At 35.0% G+C, this 18756-nt stretch overlaps 3 protein-coding genes across 6 annotated transcripts; 1 reads left to right on the top strand and 2 right to left on the bottom strand.

The window, feature by feature from the left end:
- Positions 1-5392: 5392 nt before the first annotated feature.
- LOC147540586 (NADP-dependent malic enzyme-like) lies at positions 5393-10165 on the bottom strand. 3 transcript variants are annotated; one of them, XM_086639765.1, is made up of 17 exons: positions 9563-9776; positions 9283-9475; positions 8684-8804; positions 8516-8590; positions 8093-8244; positions 7900-8005; positions 7722-7787; positions 7424-7519; positions 7274-7345; positions 7100-7183; positions 6908-7006; positions 6714-6761; positions 6582-6635; positions 6297-6485; positions 6060-6212; positions 5747-5966; positions 5393-5645 (listed from the first exon to the last, which is right to left on the bottom strand). In XM_086639765.1, exons 2-17 carry the CDS (start codon positions 9432-9434, stop codon positions 5557-5559), a joined length of 1776 nt encoding a protein of 591 aa, XP_086495891.1. In that variant the 5' UTR covers positions 9435-9475; positions 9563-9776; the 3' UTR covers positions 5393-5556. The 3 variants fall into 3 exon arrangements, with proteins under 3 accessions (XP_086495891.1, XP_086495890.1, XP_086495889.1); XM_086639764.1 differs by having other exon boundaries at positions 9283-10165; XM_086639763.1 differs by having other exon boundaries at positions 6060-6485; positions 9283-9918.
- A 392-nt stretch (positions 10166-10557) lies between these two features.
- On the bottom strand, positions 10558-11882 carry LOC147540585 (CASP-like protein 3A1). Its single transcript, XM_086639766.1, has 3 exons — positions 11512-11882; positions 11149-11284; positions 10558-10997 (listed from the first exon to the last, which is right to left on the bottom strand). The coding sequence occupies exons 1-3, from the start codon at positions 11805-11807 to the stop codon at positions 10782-10784; spliced, it is 648 nt and encodes a 215-aa protein (XP_086495892.1). The 5' UTR covers positions 11808-11882; the 3' UTR covers positions 10558-10781.
- Positions 11883-13959: 2077 nt separating this feature from the next.
- Positions 13960-16382, top strand: LOC147540584 (protein NONRESPONDING TO OXYLIPINS 2, mitochondrial-like). 2 transcript variants are annotated; one of them, XM_086639768.1, is made up of 3 exons: positions 13960-14246; positions 14366-14484; positions 16112-16382. In XM_086639768.1, the coding sequence occupies exons 1-3, from the start codon at positions 14119-14121 to the stop codon at positions 16135-16137; spliced, it is 273 nt and encodes a 90-aa protein (XP_086495894.1). In that variant the 5' UTR covers positions 13960-14118; the 3' UTR covers positions 16138-16382. The 2 variants fall into 2 exon arrangements, with proteins under 2 accessions (XP_086495894.1, XP_086495893.1); XM_086639767.1 differs by having other exon boundaries at positions 14366-14551.
- The last annotated feature ends 2374 nt before the right edge of the window (positions 16383-18756 follow it).

The following is an 18756-nucleotide window of genomic DNA, read 5'->3' as shown; positions in this document are numbered from 1 at the left end:
AGCTTCTAACTAGTAATTTACATTGATGCCATTCAAACATATTTACATCCGAGATTTCTGGGATGTTTGTCCCAATCATCACTAAATCTTGATAAAACAAGACACTTTCGTGATATAATTAGAACATATCTATGAATTACCATAAGGTCCATTCTTCTTTAGATATTATTGATGTGCACATGATTTTGGGTCTTGTGTGTGAATCTATAGAGAGAAGAGGTCTCGATCATTTAATGAGAAATATCTTCGAAAATGTTGGTAAGAAGCCTCATTCGGAGTTTGGTAGTCAAAGAGGGTCGCTTTCATTTGGGATAAAAAAGCCACGCGAAATCAAAAGTTTTCAATCTCGACCACACTCGTAAGCTTATAATTTAGTTGAATATTCATCATGTGTTTTGTTTAGGTGGCTTTATACATGCTTTCCGATTAAGATAGTTTTCAAGTAGATTAAATTTGACATGTCTATGCATACATTCATGAAGTTCATCACATTTTCCAAAGTCAAAATGTAAACCAAATGTACCTAGATCATTAAAAAAAGAGTTATCTTTTGATCATCAAGTTCTCAAAAAATACTTTCAACAAAAAAAAAAAAATCGCAAAAAATAGAGAAATTTATTTTCCTTATTTCTTTCCGATTACTTCTCAAAAAAATATTCTCACATTGAGTGAGGTTTTCATTTTCGTTGAAAGAACACTTGCGTTATGGAACTCTAATACGATATGAGGAAATTATAGGCATTTTCGATTTGACTACATAGCATTTTCCATTTGACTACATAGCATTTTCAAATGCCTTTGGACTTTCAATTCAAAGGTACATGAAGAACAAAATTTGAACCAATAATTGCTAGCTCAGTTGGTTGTGCATCTATTGCGAAACTCCAGAAATTCTATGTTGGATTTACGACAGAAGTTGAATCTAATAATTAATTGGACTTGAGTTATTAAACGTACAAATGAGGCATACAGGATAGTTTTTATCCTTGGATAGAGCATATTCTATCACTAGGTTTCCTCCCTGTCCTACGGACGGGGAAGATCCCTCTTGGCTAGCGCCTTTGAGGAGGAGAAAATAAATCTAAATTACAACATAAATTATATTAAGGGAAAAGATTTGATAAAAAAACTGTATGTAGGGAAGAAATATCAGAGAGTGGAGTAGTTATTTAGATCACTCCCACGATTTTCTACTGTAAAGTTGGATGTAATTGGTGGGAGAAAAAAAATTAGGGAGAGAAATATGTGGGTAGTTATTTAACTAATTTTGACTGATTTACATAGATACCCTTCTTTTTTTAGTGTATTTACATAAAAAGGTTTTATATTATCCGTCTGATTTGTTCCTAATCAAATCTCCAAAATAAAATGGACGGCCAGACTTATCTCCTGGATAACCGACTGAGCTGTTTTAATATAATAGATATATGATGTATCAAAAAGGCAACCAATATAATCATGTTATTAAAAAAAACGAATTTGGAGTGCTTATAGAGTTTACCCTCTTGATAGACAACTAACTAAAGGGCTTTCAACCCATTATGTAAGCCTCGTAGGAATTTCTGGGTTGCCTTCAGTGAAGTGGGTGCCTACTTACTTGGGGGCCCTTGGAAACAAGTCAAGGGTGGTTGAGGTGCCTTTATCCCAAATTCAAAGACATTTGGGATGCCTATGGCAAGTGGAATGGCCTTAGAATCTTTTCGTCTGCCAGTACCCCCACAAAATCATCAAAATTCTATAGGCAGGCAAACTTTTAATTGAACTATCTCCACAGTTATCAATTCTTGATGAATCTTTCCACAAATCCACCTACCCGAAAAAAAAAATGTTGGAGTCGAAGAACAATTGGAAGAAGAAGAAGGTTTGTAGAGAAAGAAGTTTGTTCAAAAATCGAATATAAAAAATGGGTTGTTTTGACTTTGCAGTAACCTTTCTACATAGGAAAAGCCTATTCTTGTTGAGCAAAATTGTCCGAAAAGCAAAGACTTTTTTAAGTCGCAAAATTGTTTTGCATAAAAAATGCAAATAGGCTATCTTTCTCTTTGTTGATTTATTAATGTCGATTACCTATTATAAAAATGTAGATTGTTTTAGTAAAAGTAGTGGAGTAATTGTTAGGAAGACAATAATTACGACAATTACGGCCTACAATAATATATCTCCTCCTAATATAGGTTAGGTAATTTTAGTCGATATCGATATAGACTAGACATAAGCAACAAATAATATTTCAAAGAAAGTTAAATATATATAAATCAAGATTGTGAGTGTGGTATTGCCCTTAAAGAAAAAATAGCTCCCTTATTAACCATTTTATAATAAAATTACTCATGGGGGATACCAAATAGTCATCTAAAAAGTGGACAAGTGAAGCAAAATGCATGGGTATGCTACCTAACTTAATCCCCTTTGTCTATTATATTTCTCATTTGTTTATAAGAGATACGCTATAAAGATTTTAAAAAAAGAAAACAAAGAAGTTGAAGGTAACCTAATTCACACACCAAAAAGTTAGCAAGAAATTTTGAGAAACATTCTTAGCTAAGGACGTGTCAACACTCGGTTGTTCAAGTAGTTGATAGTGTTAACATAAACTCCAAAATTCTAAAGGCCTCTGAATTCAGAAACAAGTGAATCAATCTTAACACATATCTAAAATGGTCTCAGTCGAGATTCTTTTGACACCTATTTAAATCGGTCGGGATTGTGTGTGGGGGTGTGAGAGTATGACGCATAAGAATTATGAAAGCCCACTTAGGGACATTTGGGCCACTTTTATACCACATCCATGACTCTGTAACTACTATATAACAATTACTCAACCCACTCAATTTTCTTTCATCTCTCTCTCTCTAAAACCTCACTACTCTCTCTCTCTCTCATTCTCTCTCTGAAACCTCACTAACCTCTCTCTCTCTCTCTTCACGTTTGGCAAGAACTTACCCACCATGTCGACCATCTCAATTGAAGATCACTTTGACCTAGACTTTTCACTAACATACCCATTCGATCAATGCAATAATAATAGTCTTAATACCCCAACGCCGGCGGAAAGCTCAGGCGAGAATTCAACAGCTAATAGGCCGGAACAATTATCAAATATTTTGTTGACGAAACTGCCCTCAGTAGTTGTTGAAGAAACTTGTATGATATGTATGGGAGGATCCGAAACCGGAGAAGAAGGTAAAAGAATGGCATGTAATCATGTATATCATACAAATTGTATCTCAATTTGGTTATCTCTTTTTAATTCTTGCCCGTTGTGTCGTTCTTCGCTCACCTTTTGATCATTATTATAATTACTAGTCCCGTTTTTTTTTCTTCAGAAATAGTAAGATTCGAATCTTGGTCTGTCAGTCATCATCGTAATTATCTATATGATTAGGGTTTTAAATTTGGGAAATTGTTTTCCTTGTGTTATGAGAAGCTAATATATAATATTTCTTTTCTTTTTTTACTTATTGATGTACTTTTCGTTTAAACCATATACATTGTTATAATGGAACTTAGTGTTTTAATGAAATGGAGAATTTGTGAATAAATAATTTTCGAGCGCAAAAAGTAGCGTAAGTTAAACTAAGACACTACGAGATTAAAATAAATATGAGAAGATTCTTCGTTAACATTTTACTTTTACATAACTTTTAGGATTTTAGAATAGATGAGATGGTAGAATAGTCTTAAACATTACGTACTGAAATGAATTTTCGTTCGGTTGTTATTGTCACTTTAATTGAACAACCAAAACACTTCTATTGTCTGATAAAATTTCCCAAACATCATCTATATTGTTTGGGCATCTCTTTCTTTATCTCCATTTATAACTTTAGGAAACTCGATCAAGATACCAACCGTGCTCTTCTTTTTACGGAGAACGTTTTCTGGAAACTCGATCAAGATACATGCATAAAAAAAAATAGTACTAAGTATTTTGTGAAATCTTAAGTCGGATTGACTGACAATGAGTAAAAAGTCTTCCATTTGGTTTCTCGATCATTTTCACCGACCCCACATAAAGTTATCAAAAAATGGAGAGCAAAAAGTAGCGTGTCCAAATTGGAATGACTTTTAACCTAGTTCAATGGACATACAACTTTTCTTTTTAGACCTAGTTGAAGAATTGAAAATCATACATTAGTTTTTACCTTAAAAATTAGGATAACTTTCATGACTCAATGACTTGCTCATTGGATGAGAGTCATAATCAGCTTCTTATTTCCTTGTAGTTGGAAATGGGAAAGGGGATAAGACTATAAACTTTATGGGGACACTCTTGAGTAGTTTAATAGTCAAAGAAACACTTTTTGTATCTTGTTAGATGGGGAATTAACTTGGGTACCTCCTAAAAAGGGGCACAAGGTTTCTAACAAAGACTAACCAAGACACAACATAACTTGAAATGATCATGTGCTCCACCTAGGCCTAAAGTAGCTAAAACAACTGTTTTGATTAGAGTATTACGAACAACATAAGAGGTTTTGGAGACGAACAGATGAAATTCGTAGTGTTCTTGATAAAGTATATGTCACTAAATAATATTCACGAACAAGAATTCCAGATAACATTATGGACTTTAAAGCATGTGACATATTTCGACGAACATATTTATCTCATAGATCAAATACTACCATCGGTGTCACTACTCATTAGTGATTCTCGACTTTAAAGCATGTGACATATTTAAAAGAGTAATTTGTATTGTCTTCTACCACTTATAACAAGGTAAGATGGAGGTGAAGTTATTTAATGTGTCAATTGGGCTTGGAAAAATCATATGGTATAGATGGGTCAAACTAATGTGGGTTGGTGGGATATGAGAATTCATTCTAGCCATCGCTCATCTTACAAATGTCAATTCAATTTGAACCACTTGTTATTCTTGTCAACTTGGACTATCTCACTATCACACCAAATCCACGTCCCAGAATAATACACGTCAACATGGACCCTACAAACTTTGACCCTATACAAGAGTTAGTTGATAGTTTGGTAAGACTTTTTTTTCTTTGTTTACAAATATGTCTTCCAAGAATATTAGGGCCAAAATGCACCCTAAATGAATGGCTTGCTGTCTCCCCTAATTTGACCTAATTAATATTGAGATAAACCAATGTTGGTTGTGGAAGGGCAGCGGATGACCTTGTAAGTGTGAAAAAACCATACCTCTTCGACTAGCTTTTAGGGTGAGAAATACCCAAGATGACTCAACAAGGGGGCAATCTCTTTTTAAGTTAGAGTCTAAATTGACTCCAATCAGATTGTATTTTTTTTTTTTTTTTAGGTTAGGCTCGTAATACTTAACTCATTTGAATAGTTAATTTTACGTCCAGATGATTGAAGTCGAGCCCAATTAAATTTAGACAAAGGAGAAAAAAAACAAAAACCACCTAAATTGTATTAGTGATGTCTTCCTTTATTTATGAGAAAAGAAGGCATAAAATTGGTAGGAACATATAATGGTGCTAAACCAAACTTAACATAGGAAACTTCGAATAAATAATTAAACATCCCAGAGGAAAAACGTGAAAACTCCAACACATAGGATACGACTTTCTCCTAGCGGTAGTTTCTGTAGATAGGGCTATACATACAACTTTCTGCATATTTGACAAGATTCTCAGGGCGAGGGAGACGAGTAGCCACACCTACAACAAAATATTCATCAATAAAGCAATAACCGTTCTCGTATATTTCAGGAATATAATCGGGAGAAAACATAATCGAAACCATTTAAAGAAGAGCTCACCTAGTTCATAAGCTTTAGCAGCAACATTAGCTGCAATATGTGCTGATATCTTCCTGATATTCGAGAATGGTGGGTAAATTAGTCCTTTATCGAAGTGTTCTTGTGTTACCTGTTGAGCTAAAGCTTCCGAAGCTGCAAGAAGCATATCGTCATGGACACGAATAGCACCAGACATCACTAAACCCAAACCAAGCCCGGGGAAAATGTAAGCATTATTCGCCTAAATTAACACAAGAGATCGAAGAAGAAGCGATATTAATCCACTACCATGACAAACATAAGATAAGGAAGAAGTCCGAATTGATGTTCAAACCTGGCCAGGGACAAAAAATTTCCCATCATATTCAACGGGATCGAATGGGCTTCCACTAGCGAAAATTGCACGGCCCTGAGTCCATGTATAAGCTTCTTCAGCTGTACACTCCGATTGTGAAGTCGGGTTGGACAGAGCCAAGATAACAGGTTTCTGCATTTTAAGAATTGTATCAATGGACGTGGTGTGTAATTCCCAACTAATTCTGAAACACGAAATATGTACATCTGTATATACCTCATTAATGGAGGCCATGGCTTCGACTACCTCCTTTGTGAACGTTTTTCCTACCCCGGAAGAACCGATCAGTACTGTTGGTTTGATTTCTTTGACGGCGTCTATGAGTTCCTTAATAGGCTCGTGCTCATGAGCCCATGGCTGCTTGAAGTGTTGTAGTGACTCCTTACGAGAGCTTACGATTAATCCCTAAACGAAATTTTAAGTCATACATTTATAGTAGATCGAGAGATTAAACTGCAATCTGCACCTTAATCCAATATTAAGTTCTTACGAAATTTTTACCTTCGAATCCACAAGCCAAATCTTCTTGCGATTTTCCTCCACTGCAGAATTCGTCTGCGACAAAAATCCGAACGTCAAGAGTGTTTTCGTATGGAAAAATGTCGGTTTAAGTATTTAGTACCTAGTTTATACCTGTCTAGACATTTCAAGAGCTATGAGTTCAGCTATACCAGTACCAGCCTGCAAATACCAAAGTTCAGACCCGGAATAGTAAATAAAAAAAACAGTAACTTGGAGAACTAAATGAACGATTTACAATAATGTCGTAAATTTCTGCAGTAAGAAGAGTACAGAAGGATCGGATTTTTGAAGGGTTATATACTAACCTCTCCAGCACCAAGAAATAAGAAGGTTTGATCAGCTAAGGTTCCACCTACTAACTTAAGTGCAGCAACAACACCCGAAAGCACTACTGATGCTGTCCCCTGCACCATACGGAGAGATGCAAAATTGAGCGACTAACCGCAAAAACTTTTAACAAAGAAAGAAGTAGATTGCGGCTGATTAATGCCGTTTACCTGTATATCGTCATTGAATACAAGATGGGTTTTGCTATATTTAGAGAGCAAATCGAAGGCATTATGGTTAGCGAAGTCTTCAAACTGAGGAAAGGTGATCAAATTCATAAAAGAAACTGTTAGAACTGTGAGCTTTGATTAATGTCAGCTTGGGTAAGTAGTGATAATACAAACCTGTACGAGAACTTTTTCGCCATAGTTTTGTTTAACAGCACTCATGAATTCATGCAAAAGTTCGCTATACTCCTAAGATCAGTAAAAACCAAACGGATCTTTTAGTATTAGAAAAATAACGAGATTTATGCATCAAGATTCTGCTTTTACCTGGCCGGTTGCCCTCTTCTGTCGAAGACCGATATAGAACTCATTTTGAAGCAAACTTTCATTGTTTGTTCCCACGTCAATAGTTATCGGCAAACACTACAGAAAGTGATAATACAAGTTTATGTGAGCCGAAAACAAGAATGGCTCACGGCTATGCCATGCCACCAACAATTTCGGTATTATAAAATATAAAACGATCACAAAACCCATGATTCCTTATTAGAGTACATTCTGACGGATAAAGTTTCATAGAATTTTCGTCGATTCTAATAAAGGGTAGTGTCAAGGAAATGCTTACAGCAGATGGGCGAAGACCTCCAAGAGCTGTGTATAGAGAAAGTTTGCCTACCGGTATCCCCATTCCCTGAAAAAATTTCAGTAATTTCATTCGATTTGTTCATCATGAACCCCAAGTAGTATCAAATAATAAGTGTATATACGATATTTTATCACGGATTACTTGGAGATATAATCACCTGGCAACCAAGATCACCAAGTCCCAAAATCCGCTCACCATCAGTAACAACGATAACTTGTATATTCCTCTCAGGCCAGTTCTTTAGCACCTCAAGTATCTTCCCTCTGTCAATCACCGCGTTTCTAAGTCCAATTCGATACAAATGGCAAATGAAATATCGGAACAAGAAGAACCTAATAATGTAGTCCTACTTTTCGTTCAAGCTTATGTAAAGTCCTTGAGGACGCCTGAAGATGCTACCGTATTTCTGGCAAGCTTCACCAACAGTTGGGGTGTAAACAACAGGAAGTAATTCCTCAACGTTATCGATAAGAAGCTTGTAGAATAGCCTCTCGTTCCTTTCCTGCAGTATCGGAGACAATATAAGTCTTGACACCAACATAACCAATATCTCTTAAGACCGAAAGTGTAAGAATTCAAGCTCCATAAGTTATCGATATTGTTGTCGCTTTTGCCTCCACGACTGAAACCCAATGGGTAGTTGTGTTTTCATCGAAGGCACCACGAGTCCATCCAAAAGGCCTCGAAATATACTAAGCTTGACCTCGTACCTAGTGCCCAGACTCTAAATGCTCCCTAAGCGATATTGGATTTTACGCGAAGTCAAGAAATACCTGAAGATCCATCATGGCCATGTATCTTTGCAACGGAACTTCATATTTGCGAAGACTTTGCATCAATTTCCTTTCCTGATAACCAAATATAAAGAAATAGTAGCTACGAATATGATAAAAAAAACTAAATGCGAATCATGAATTCCCGACATGTCTGATTAGACTAACCTGAAGATCTTGAGTTACAACTATTGGAGGAAGAAGGCCTGTCAAGTAATGAGCATCTCTCTCCTTTTCAGTGAAGGCAAGTCCTTTGTTGTGATGAGGATCCCTCAATAATGAATACCCACTATGCATTTAACAATAAATCAGATGCTTAAGTTACGTAGAAGGGTTCGACACTTACTAAGCTTGAGTATACACCTATAGCCCAGATTTCGGACGCTCTCGCGAGCGATGTGGAACTATCACAATCTCTCACCCTCAGGTCTCAGCCTTAACAACTATCGGTCTTGTCACCGCTTTTGCCACCCCAGGTCCAAGTCCACATGTACGGGGTCTTGTTCGTGGCGAAGGCTCGACCAGCCAACAATATCGGTAACTGCTAAGGTTTAGGGATTTACATATTTATATATAGAAAAAATGTCATAGGACAAGAAAAACCAAGCAGATTATGCGCAGAAATCTTATGTATCTTGTTGTGTTTCGTGTTTCCGGTGATTTTGATCCACTGAGTCGCGAATCACGACAAGCCAGGGTATCTGCCCAGAGTCTACCTAGTTCTTAATGTTCCCTAGCATTACTCAGCCTCTCTCTCATTCTCTTACCTTGCAATTGAGACGGACCAAGGGGTAACAAGTTGATCCAAAGTGGCATGATCTTCACCATAAACATCTTGTACACCACCAGCAACACTGGATTTTGGATCAATGACAAGACCAGAAACACCATCACTCATCTCCTTCAAAGTACTCTCCATTGAAACCCTAAGTTTTTTTCCTCCTCCACCACCCAAAATCTCTGCAAATGATATAAGATTGGACAAAATACAAGAATATTCTCTGTTTATATAGAATCTAAAAAACCATTAAAACAGAAACCACCCACTTTCTATGTGGAAGATGAAAATCAATTATTTGTATTTAAGAGGAAAGAGAGAACATTAAAAGAAAGAATGATTTGTCATTATCTCTTTCCTTTACCAAAATTTCCAAAAAAAAACAGAGCAACAATGACCACTAGAACAATTAGCAAATCAAATCCAATACAAAAGTTTATTAAATATTTCTTGATTTGGGTTTTGTTCAAAATTAGTAATTACAAAATGGGTATAATCTAAATTTACAGGAAAGTTAAACCATTCAAATTGATCATGGCAAATATGTTGAAAGGAGAGAGTCTTCCGGGTCCTCTGTCTTTCTCTCTCTTGAATCATTAAGTTATTTTCTTGCTTGACAATTCATATGGATATTATTGAAATTGGATATAAATAAAGTAATTTAAATCGATTTTAGGTCGTTAATTTAGTTGGGTTTTAGGTCCGGTTTTAGGTCATTAATTTAGTTGGGTTTTAGGTCGGTCTTTAAGGGTTTAAATTCGACAGTCATGGTGTTTATCATATCTTATTGATGCCTTTGTAATGACTGTCCTAGTCAATATAAAAAAGAAACAGATGGATTTTGCTCTGATAGGTAATTAGTTATCTGATTTAGTGTTCAATTATCACTCTCTTATTCATTAATAATTAAGATGTCCTTTCGATTAAGATCTAAATTTCATCATAAATCCATCCAAATCTCTTTAACCCTGGTATACCCCTTAAATCGAAAAACAAATGTAATTTAGTCCATAGTTTCACCAACTTGTCTTATCAGTTAGTTGACCATTTATTGCACGTCGCCGATATATGTTCAAATTTGTATTTATGTAATCATCGCCCACATTATGCAGTGGTCTTTGGTTCGAGTCTTAGGGGTCGTAGTTTACCCTCTGGGGGCGTATTCATGGCCTTCAAGACCGTTGTTCATGTTGTTTCCTTGTCAAGTTCTGACATTATTTCATCCTTATGATACACCGAAAGAAAAACAACAAAACATACAAATAAAAAATGAAACAAATTGCGTACTTTTCTTCCATTTCTCAAAATGTAATACGAAATTCATGGAGGAACTCAATTCGATAATAAATACCTAACGATTGAACAAGAAACTTTTTGGAACATGAACTAGATCAATGGAGACACACATATAATGCCAACCTAACAACAACAAAAGAAAGCGATACTCCTAACTCCTAAGTAGTACAATAAAAGAAAACGACGCGTAATTTAGTATTTAGAGAGCCAAATAACATCGAGAATGGCAGAAGTGGCGAGCAAGAAGCAGGTAATGAAGGCAAACGATATTGAGACAGCAATACTGTCACAGAAACGGTGTAGTTGCTTACAGAAGTCTGGTAGAGCTGTGTGTTTGATGCCTGTTCGGTTTAGATTTGTTACTCCAGACGCCGCTGATCCTGCACTCATCATTGCATATGCTAAAATCTGCAACAATAGATACATATGTTATAAATTCACAGATACCGAAAGGATCACAATTTTCGCCTCAATTGAATGCGTTCACAATCGAAAACCTCTCCCCAACATTTTGAGAAGTTCTGGATTTGGGTTTCAATAAGAAATACAAGGTATTTACCTGATCAAGAGCAAAGATTAACCAAGCATGATTTCTAGATAGAATAATGGGAGTTTTCTTTATCAACTTCACCACACTAATAACCAGGTGAAATAGGGAATGAACAATAACTGCAGCTGAAATCCCCACCAAATACCTAAAAAAAAAACAAATGTAAGAATCAAATTTAAGTGATTAGGGTTTAAAGTCAAGCAATTTTGAAGGTGGGTTCCATTTGAATGTTCTTGAAAAACAAGTATTAAAAAAATCCCCAATTTAAACCCTAAATTTTTTACAAGAATGTGTATCACTTGTAAAAACTACAAAATTCATCAATGGGTTTTGTTCTCTTCATGTTTTAGGGTTTAAGGGAAAAACTCTTACTCGAAGGATTCAGCAAAAGACCATTTGCAGTAAACAGGGATATGGAACCCATAGATGGAGATACTCGTCTTTTCTTCAGATGTAATCATGAAAGATAAAGCCATTACCGACGAAAACAAACACACAAATCGAATACTAGTGTGGATGAAATCAGTTTTCCGGTGACTAGTCCGGTAGTATCCAGTTGAAACAAGTTCGATCCCATTGAAGTTAGTTGTTTCATTTCCGACAACTTTAGTTGATTCCGGCATCTGAATTCCAACATCTGAGATGGGTTTCTGCTTGTTCATCATCATCTTCTCTTTCTCTCTCTAAAATGGGTTTTCTTTCTTCTTTATGGTTTCAAGAACTCAAAATGGATTTGGTGGGATGAAGAAGAAGAAGAAATGGCGGGGATTTTAAAGAGGGAGAGAATAGGGAGTGTTTGGTTTTTCGTAACGACTTATTTGGAGGGAACCCGTGACTCTCTCTCTATTTTTCTCCCCAGGTTGATATAGGGAGGTAACAAAAAACAACATTCCTTTATTGAAAATGAGACATGCTATTTGATCTGAAAATGGGGCAGATCACATGTCGAAAGTTGATGTGTTCGGTTTTCATTGGTTAGGGAGTTGCTCTCTACATGCCCTGACCAATGGGAGCTGATCACATCAACTTTTGGCTTGTGGTCGGCTCCCATATTCGATCTCAAATAGCAATTTGTTTGAAATTGGTCGACATATGCAAACCGCTGTTAAAGTACGGGGTTAGAAAAATAATATTATTAAATGTTTAGGTTTAACACTTTTTGTTAAGAATTTGTTGATCGGGCATAAATGAAGTTCGTCCAACTCTTTGATCAAAGAGGGAGTTTGTTACTTCTTAGCTAAGGCTTTCATCTATAGAGGTCTTTAATGGAGGAGAAACAAAATAAATAGAGAGCATATGATAGACAAATAAGAAAATAAAAAAGATATTTTTAAAGGTAATACATGTATCATTTTCTGGAAACCGAGACTTACAAGGCAAAATCCAACTTCATAGCAACTCAAACCAAGAGTTGTTGACAAGACAGAGAAAATGAAGAATGATGATGGAAGAGAAAAATAAAGAGAATAGGAGATAAATATGAAAATTAGTTGAGAGATATTGTGATATACATGAAATAGGTCAATCGACAATAGTGGGTGGGAGGGGAGTTTAATAGAAATGCTTTCAAAACTAGGTTCTTAAAATAATTTATAATCATATCTTGGGCTAGTTTCTAAAAAATATTATTATCACTTTATACTCAGACCTCCTATACCCCTAATGGATCTCCCTATACCAATTACCTTCTCTGTCCATGTGGGGAAATGTTGCAAGTTTGTTTTTGTGTGTTCTGTTATCCTCGGTACTCATAAGTACATCACGGATTTTGTTTCTCCTCTTCAATTTTTATCTCCAAATGATCCAGAAGTTACCTCAAGGTTTCACACTGTCACAGTCCCACATCGTTTAGAGACGTTCTAGATAATACGTGTTTGCTCAAATATTCTAAAAGTCGAGGTTTTGAATAGACTCGTAATTGAACTTTCATCAGAAATACAACTCCGTCTGGATATTATCGATAACCCTAAAGTTTAGGGCGTTTCAAATTAGTGTAAAATAGTAAGATTATGTGTGTGAAATTTGGAAAATAAACCCATAAAATACCAAGCTATTAGATAAAAATGAGAGCCAACTTTCATTCCCAAGACAGACTTAGTTTGGAAGCATGTCTGGTTGAAATAACTTCATAGGTAGCTTATAAGGTAGCATTTTGGTGGGTTTACGAGTTTTATCTCTAGACAAGAAATCATGTGAAGAAAATTTAACTTCTTTCATTGTGTCTTTGCCCTCTGACAATGTTTTCTAGCCGAAATTTAAGACTTAACCCTTGTTATAAGCTAAAACTTTAAGCCATTGTGATTACGACAAAAGCGATTGTGATTACGACAAAAACTGATTACTTCATATTTCAATGTATTACTACAAATTATGGTACGTGTATATTACTATATTCTCGAGCTCAATACACTTTAGAACAAATTTATTTGAATTTGTTGAATTTATTATTAAGACAGAATGACTAAAATGATAAAACAACCTTAACGCCTAACCCGACCAATCATTTTCCTAATCTATCCGTCTTTCAATTTCATTTATGTTATCTTTTGAGTCGTGAGACTCAATGATACGATAAATAGAAGCGACATACATATAGACTAGACTTGTTGAAAGGCCATACAGACATAAATTATCTTAATGATATTACACAAGTTGTTAAATGTTGTAAAACAACTCCACATTAGTGGGGAGACGAAATATGGTGCTCTTCATAAGAGATCACATACCATTTTCTAGTGATCTGTTTTAAAATCGTGAGACACTAGTGTGCCAAAGCAGACAATATATCTCTGGGCACAATTCTACAACACTAAAAAAGATAAAATCAAAGCTGAATCAGTTCCAGAAGAAGCTAATCCTAGAACTATCTCAACCCCAATTTTCTTAAACCCTAAAACCAAACACTCACTTTGTAACACACAAAGCAATAAAACGCCCTAAAACCCTTATACAGAAACGTTTACTTCATTCTCTACAGAAATGGCTTCTCGATGTCGATCAATCTCAAAACCAGCATTCAACTTTCTGAAATCCACCATTAATAAACCTTCAACTACAAAACCCATTCCTTCATTTCATCTTCCTCGCTCAAACCCTACCTTTTCAAGGCAAGAACAATCATTCATCCCCTTCTCTTCCAATATCCCTAGTTACTCAAATTTCTCAATGAATTTAGTATTAAATTGTATAAGTTTTGATAAAGATTTGATCTTTTTGATGATTTCAGGGTACCATCAGAGATGGGTTGTGTTCAATCGCTGTTACCATTGTATAGTGCTGTTTCTTCAGCTCGTTTGACTTCATGTCTTGCCATGGATGCTACTAGTTCAAGATCAATGTCTCAGGGTACTATCTGCTGTTCAAACCCAGGGGTTTGATTTATCTTTCCAATCCCCTTTTTATATTTGTATGAGTAAGAAACTTGCTCTTTGTTTATTCATGCATTCTTATGATTTATATTATTGAATTTCTCTTCAAATAATGCTTATTGGATTCATAAAGAATAAGTTTCATTTAGGGTAAAACTTTAAATTTGATTTCATTTTCATTTTTGAGATCATGATGTTTTCGATAGGGAAGTTGTTCAATAGTATGGTCATCTATCGGTGCCCGGCAATAGTATGACATTGTTGTGTGCTTTACAACTTATGATTTTGATTTCTCATCTATCGGTGCTCGGCAATAGTATGACATTGTTGTGTGCTTTATAACATATGATATTGATACATCAGAAGGATAGAACGAGCATGAAATTAACGTAATACACTAATACATTTATAACCAATCCTGAGGGCCATGATAACTTACCCTAGAGGCTGTGATAAGTGATAACTACTCATTTACTTTATTTCATGGTTACTCAACCGCCCGTTCTCTTATCCATCATATGCTTCATGCTTGAATTATCACTTCATATTGTACTAGTAACGACAATACTTATTGAGAAATCCAGATTGTGGCCTTTATACGTTTTTCCGTAAGTTAGGTCCCTGGTGCTGTTTATCCACGGTGACTGATATGTAGATTCAAATGTGTTTCTTGCTTTAACATTGTCCAGTTGGTACTTGTTGGGTTATTCTTCATATGTTTAAAGACTATCAACTTATTTGAGCGTTTTGATCCTTGACTATCTATAACGTGCAAAATCATTACAATCAATAAAGAGAAAAATGAAATTACACTCCTTAATGGTGATTGAGAGCAATATTTTAAACGATTTTACTCCTTATGGCGGTTTGCTCTCACAAGGCGAGACTTACGCCTCAATGCATAAAAGGCGTAAACTATTTTTTTGTAAGGAAAATGACATCAATTATGTTAAAACATAACATATCTATAACATACTTAAGTGTTTAATAAACAAAAATCTAATATTTTTGTTATGCCCAACAATCCAAGAGTAACAGGTGACTTCAGATGCGCACGTTTTATTCTCAAGTTCAAATCGTACGCCTCGAGGCATTAGGTGACCGCCTCGCCTCCAAGCGCGTCTTGAGGCGAACGCCTTGAAAGCTTTTTAAAAACCTCGTTTGAGAGTATAGAGGCATGATAAAGGTGTTGAACTAGCTATTCTTTCTAGATTGATAGTTTTCATTAGAATTCATGTTAAGGCATTTAACCGCATAATATTATTACATTCTTTTAAGACAATTCCTTACCAATTTTCATCATGTAAACAATTCAGAATTATATCATCTCGTTATGGTCGAGAACTGAAATACTTCAGTTCAAGTAGACACCCATCTCTAGTTTTAGTACTGTGTAGCTGTTAGTATGCAAGATTTTGTGAAACAATGCCTTACTTTAGTCTGACCGATAAAACAATGTATATGTGAACAATGTAATTGTGTGTGAGATGATCTCGACTCTTCATTAAAATGCATATTGGCACTGTTATATTTACATGGTCTTTGATTCTCTTATGTTGCTCCACCCTTTCAACCATTCTCACTCATAAAAATGTTTGTTGCAGAATTAGGTCTCAGTGTACCGCGATGAGTGATCAATGGCAGAAGAACCCCCATAAAGCCACAACAAGTTAGTCCTACTCAAACAATGCAAGATTATTCTGTAAGACCAAAATAATATTTTTTTCTTTTTCGCTTTTCTATCCCAACTCTTTTCATTTAATCTTCGAATGGGTTTTTCTGTTAACACAGTGAAGATCAATTACATGAGTATAAAATCTTGGAATGTTGTTTCTATAATTGAAGGATTGGAATACACTCCTTTCTAGTTTCGAACTTCCTCGATCAACTTCAAATTTGTTTGATAAGCAATGAGTTAAAGATTTTGTATTGCCTTTCTTTGATGCACATACACGCATTTTGCCCCCATCAATGATGGAACGAGACCTAGCCTTGATGGTGGAAGGACATCACACTCTACTCCGAATGGTGAATACCGACATAATATTTTAGTACAACCGTAATAATATAAAGAAAAAACGGGACAGCATTCTCACATCGTCGGAACTATGATTATGACTCGAGAGGTCCGTCTAAATGCTCACTAAGAGCATCTCCAATTGAACACTCTAACAAAAACTCTAAAGTATAGTTGTCAAGTGTCAAATAAAGTTTCTTTTTCCTAAGTGTCAATATAGAGGCTCTGTATTTTTTTGGTTTTGGATGGAGATCTCTAAAATCTCTCTACTAATACACGTCACTCTTAAATTGAATATGGAAAAAGTAGTGACACTCTTGTTTTAGAGCATCTCCAATGCGAAACTAAAAAAAATTCATTTTCTTATGAGTCAAGACTCAATTGAGTTTCTCTTTCCTAGATGTCAATGTTGAGATCCTCGATTCAAAAGACATCTCCAATGTAACACTCTAAAAACTTAAAAATAACTTAGGTGTCATTTCTTAGATGGTTAGATTTGCTTTTAATATTGATGGTCAACTGAAATCTTCATAAGAAATCTCAAATATTGAGTTTCTTCTTGAGATATCTCAACATTAAATGATGTCACATCATTTTGAGATCTAAATTGAATGTTGCATTGAGAACTCAAAAAATTCTAGATGACACTTGAATTTTTCAACTTGATTGTTGCATTTGAGATGCTTTTAAAATGTTTCTCTTGAGTGTCTGTATAGTAAATGCTTCCACATCATCATGTAGTGTCAAACTGAGTGTTCCATTAGAGAAGGTTTTTTAACAAAATTTCTAAAAATCCTAAGTTGCACTCTAAGTGGTAGAGCTTGGGTGCCTCATTGGAGATGCTCTAAGTGGGTAACATTTATCACTAATATATATATTAGAAAATGGTTGTTTAGGTCTAAAAAATTATTATAATAACTAAAAAAGCCTAGACTTTTTTCTATTAGGTAGAAGTTACCACAATATTATGTGTAATAATAGGTGAAGTTTAAAATAATATTGATAATTATTATTAAGGTCATTTTTTTTCTTTATCATTCCCACAATACCCTTACTTAATAAAACTCTCCCTCTCTCTCTCTAAAAACACATTTAGGTTTTTTTTCTTTCTTCTACTCGTTCTTCTTCTTCTACCTGTTCTTCTTCTTCTTCAAATCATCTTATTCTTCTTCGAATCATCTTCTTCTTCTTAGAATCATCTTCTTCTTGACTCGACCTAAGTTTGAGGTTCCTGTTCTTCATCTTCTTCATCCAAAGATGATGAGTTTGATGTTCCATATGGTGGTCCTCTTGGATCAAACTATGGTGGTAAGAAGAAGAGAAATTTGATAATTATAATTGTAGCTGGTGTTTTGGGTGTTGTTGTTTCATTGTTGTTAGGGTTTGCTATTTGGTGGTGGTTCTTCTTAAGAACTGGTCAATTTGATAATCAATTAGAACAAGGGCATCAATCAATTCTCACTTTGCTTTCTTTATATAAGTCAATCTGTATACCTCCAAATCTCTTACTTGCTTTCACACAGACTCTTCCTACTTTCATAATGTGATCAATATATGAACCAAGCCAACAGATATACGAGAGATATTTTACCCAATTCAAAGGTATGAACTATGAAGCCTCAAAAGTGAAAACAACTCAGTTTGCATTGTCGCACATGCAAACACATGTTTGCAAAATCGCAAATGCAAATACTTGTTTGCAATATCGCAAATGCAAACACTTGTTTGCAATATCGCAAATGCAAACACTTGTTTGCAAACGTTTGTTTGCAGAACTGAACAGATTGCTACAAACAGTTGTTTGCATAACAGATTGTGCAAACACGTGTTTGCAGAAAAACGTAAGCGAAAAAACACCGTATTTTTCTGGTTTTTTTTTTTGAAAAAAAGTATTGAAAGTGGATCTTGTTAGAAAGCTAATGAAAAATCATTTCTAAATACATAAATTTTATTGAAATCCGACATCTCAAACAAAAGTTATATTGATTTAAAGTTTAAAAAAAAAATAAAAGAATTTAGTTACACAAAAAGACAAAAAAGGATAATTTAGTATTTGCACATTTTTTTGACCTGAATAATAATTTTCAAATGTTTTGTGCTTTTCTACTCATTTTCAATATTATTTTGACCTTTTTAGTTATTACCCCTATATATATATAGTCATTAGAGACGGAGATTTAAAGTCCAACTAAACTACTCGCCTAAAATCCATCTAACTATATTTTGTACTCA

Source organism: Eschscholzia californica, unplaced genomic scaffold (assembly GCF_041429995.1).
Source record: "Eschscholzia californica isolate CP2 unplaced genomic scaffold, dmEscCali1.0.p SCAF_5, whole genome shotgun sequence".
Taxonomy (NCBI): Eukaryota; Viridiplantae; Streptophyta; class Magnoliopsida; order Ranunculales; family Papaveraceae; genus Eschscholzia; species Eschscholzia californica.
Note: the sequence above shows the minus strand (reverse complement) of the source record. Positions and strands in the feature narration are given on the sequence as shown.

Bases quoted from the DNA above. Each gene is read 5' to 3' on its own strand.
- LOC147540586 (XM_086639763.1), bottom strand. From the start codon at position 9,434: ATGGAGAGTACTTTGAAGGAGATGAGTGATGGTGTTTCTGGTCTTGTC. The intron at 7,520-7,721 runs GTAAGCATTTCC...CACTTTCTGTAG, and splicing joins GAGGTCTTCGCCCATCTGCT to TGTTTGCCGATAACTATTGA. The intron at 7,184-7,273 runs GTTTGTATTATC...ACCTTTCCTCAG, and splicing joins GCGAAAAAGTTCTCGTACAG to TTTGAAGACTTCGCTAACCA.
- LOC147540585 (XM_086639766.1), bottom strand. From the start codon at position 11,807: ATGATGATGAACAAGCAGAAACCCATCTCAGATGTTGGAATTCAGATG. The intron at 11,285-11,511 runs GTAAGAGTTTTT...TTTTTTTTTTAG, and splicing joins TCTTTTGCTGAATCCTTCGA to GTATTTGGTGGGGATTTCAG. The intron at 10,998-11,148 runs GTAAATACCTTG...CTATTGTTGCAG, and splicing joins TAATCTTTGCTCTTGATCAG to ATTTTAGCATATGCAATGAT.
- LOC147540584 (XM_086639767.1), top strand. From the start codon at position 14,119: ATGGCTTCTCGATGTCGATCAATCTCAAAACCAGCATTCAACTTTCTG. The intron at 14,247-14,365 runs GCAAGAACAATC...TGATGATTTCAG, and splicing joins TCAAACCCTACCTTTTCAAG to GGTACCATCAGAGATGGGTT.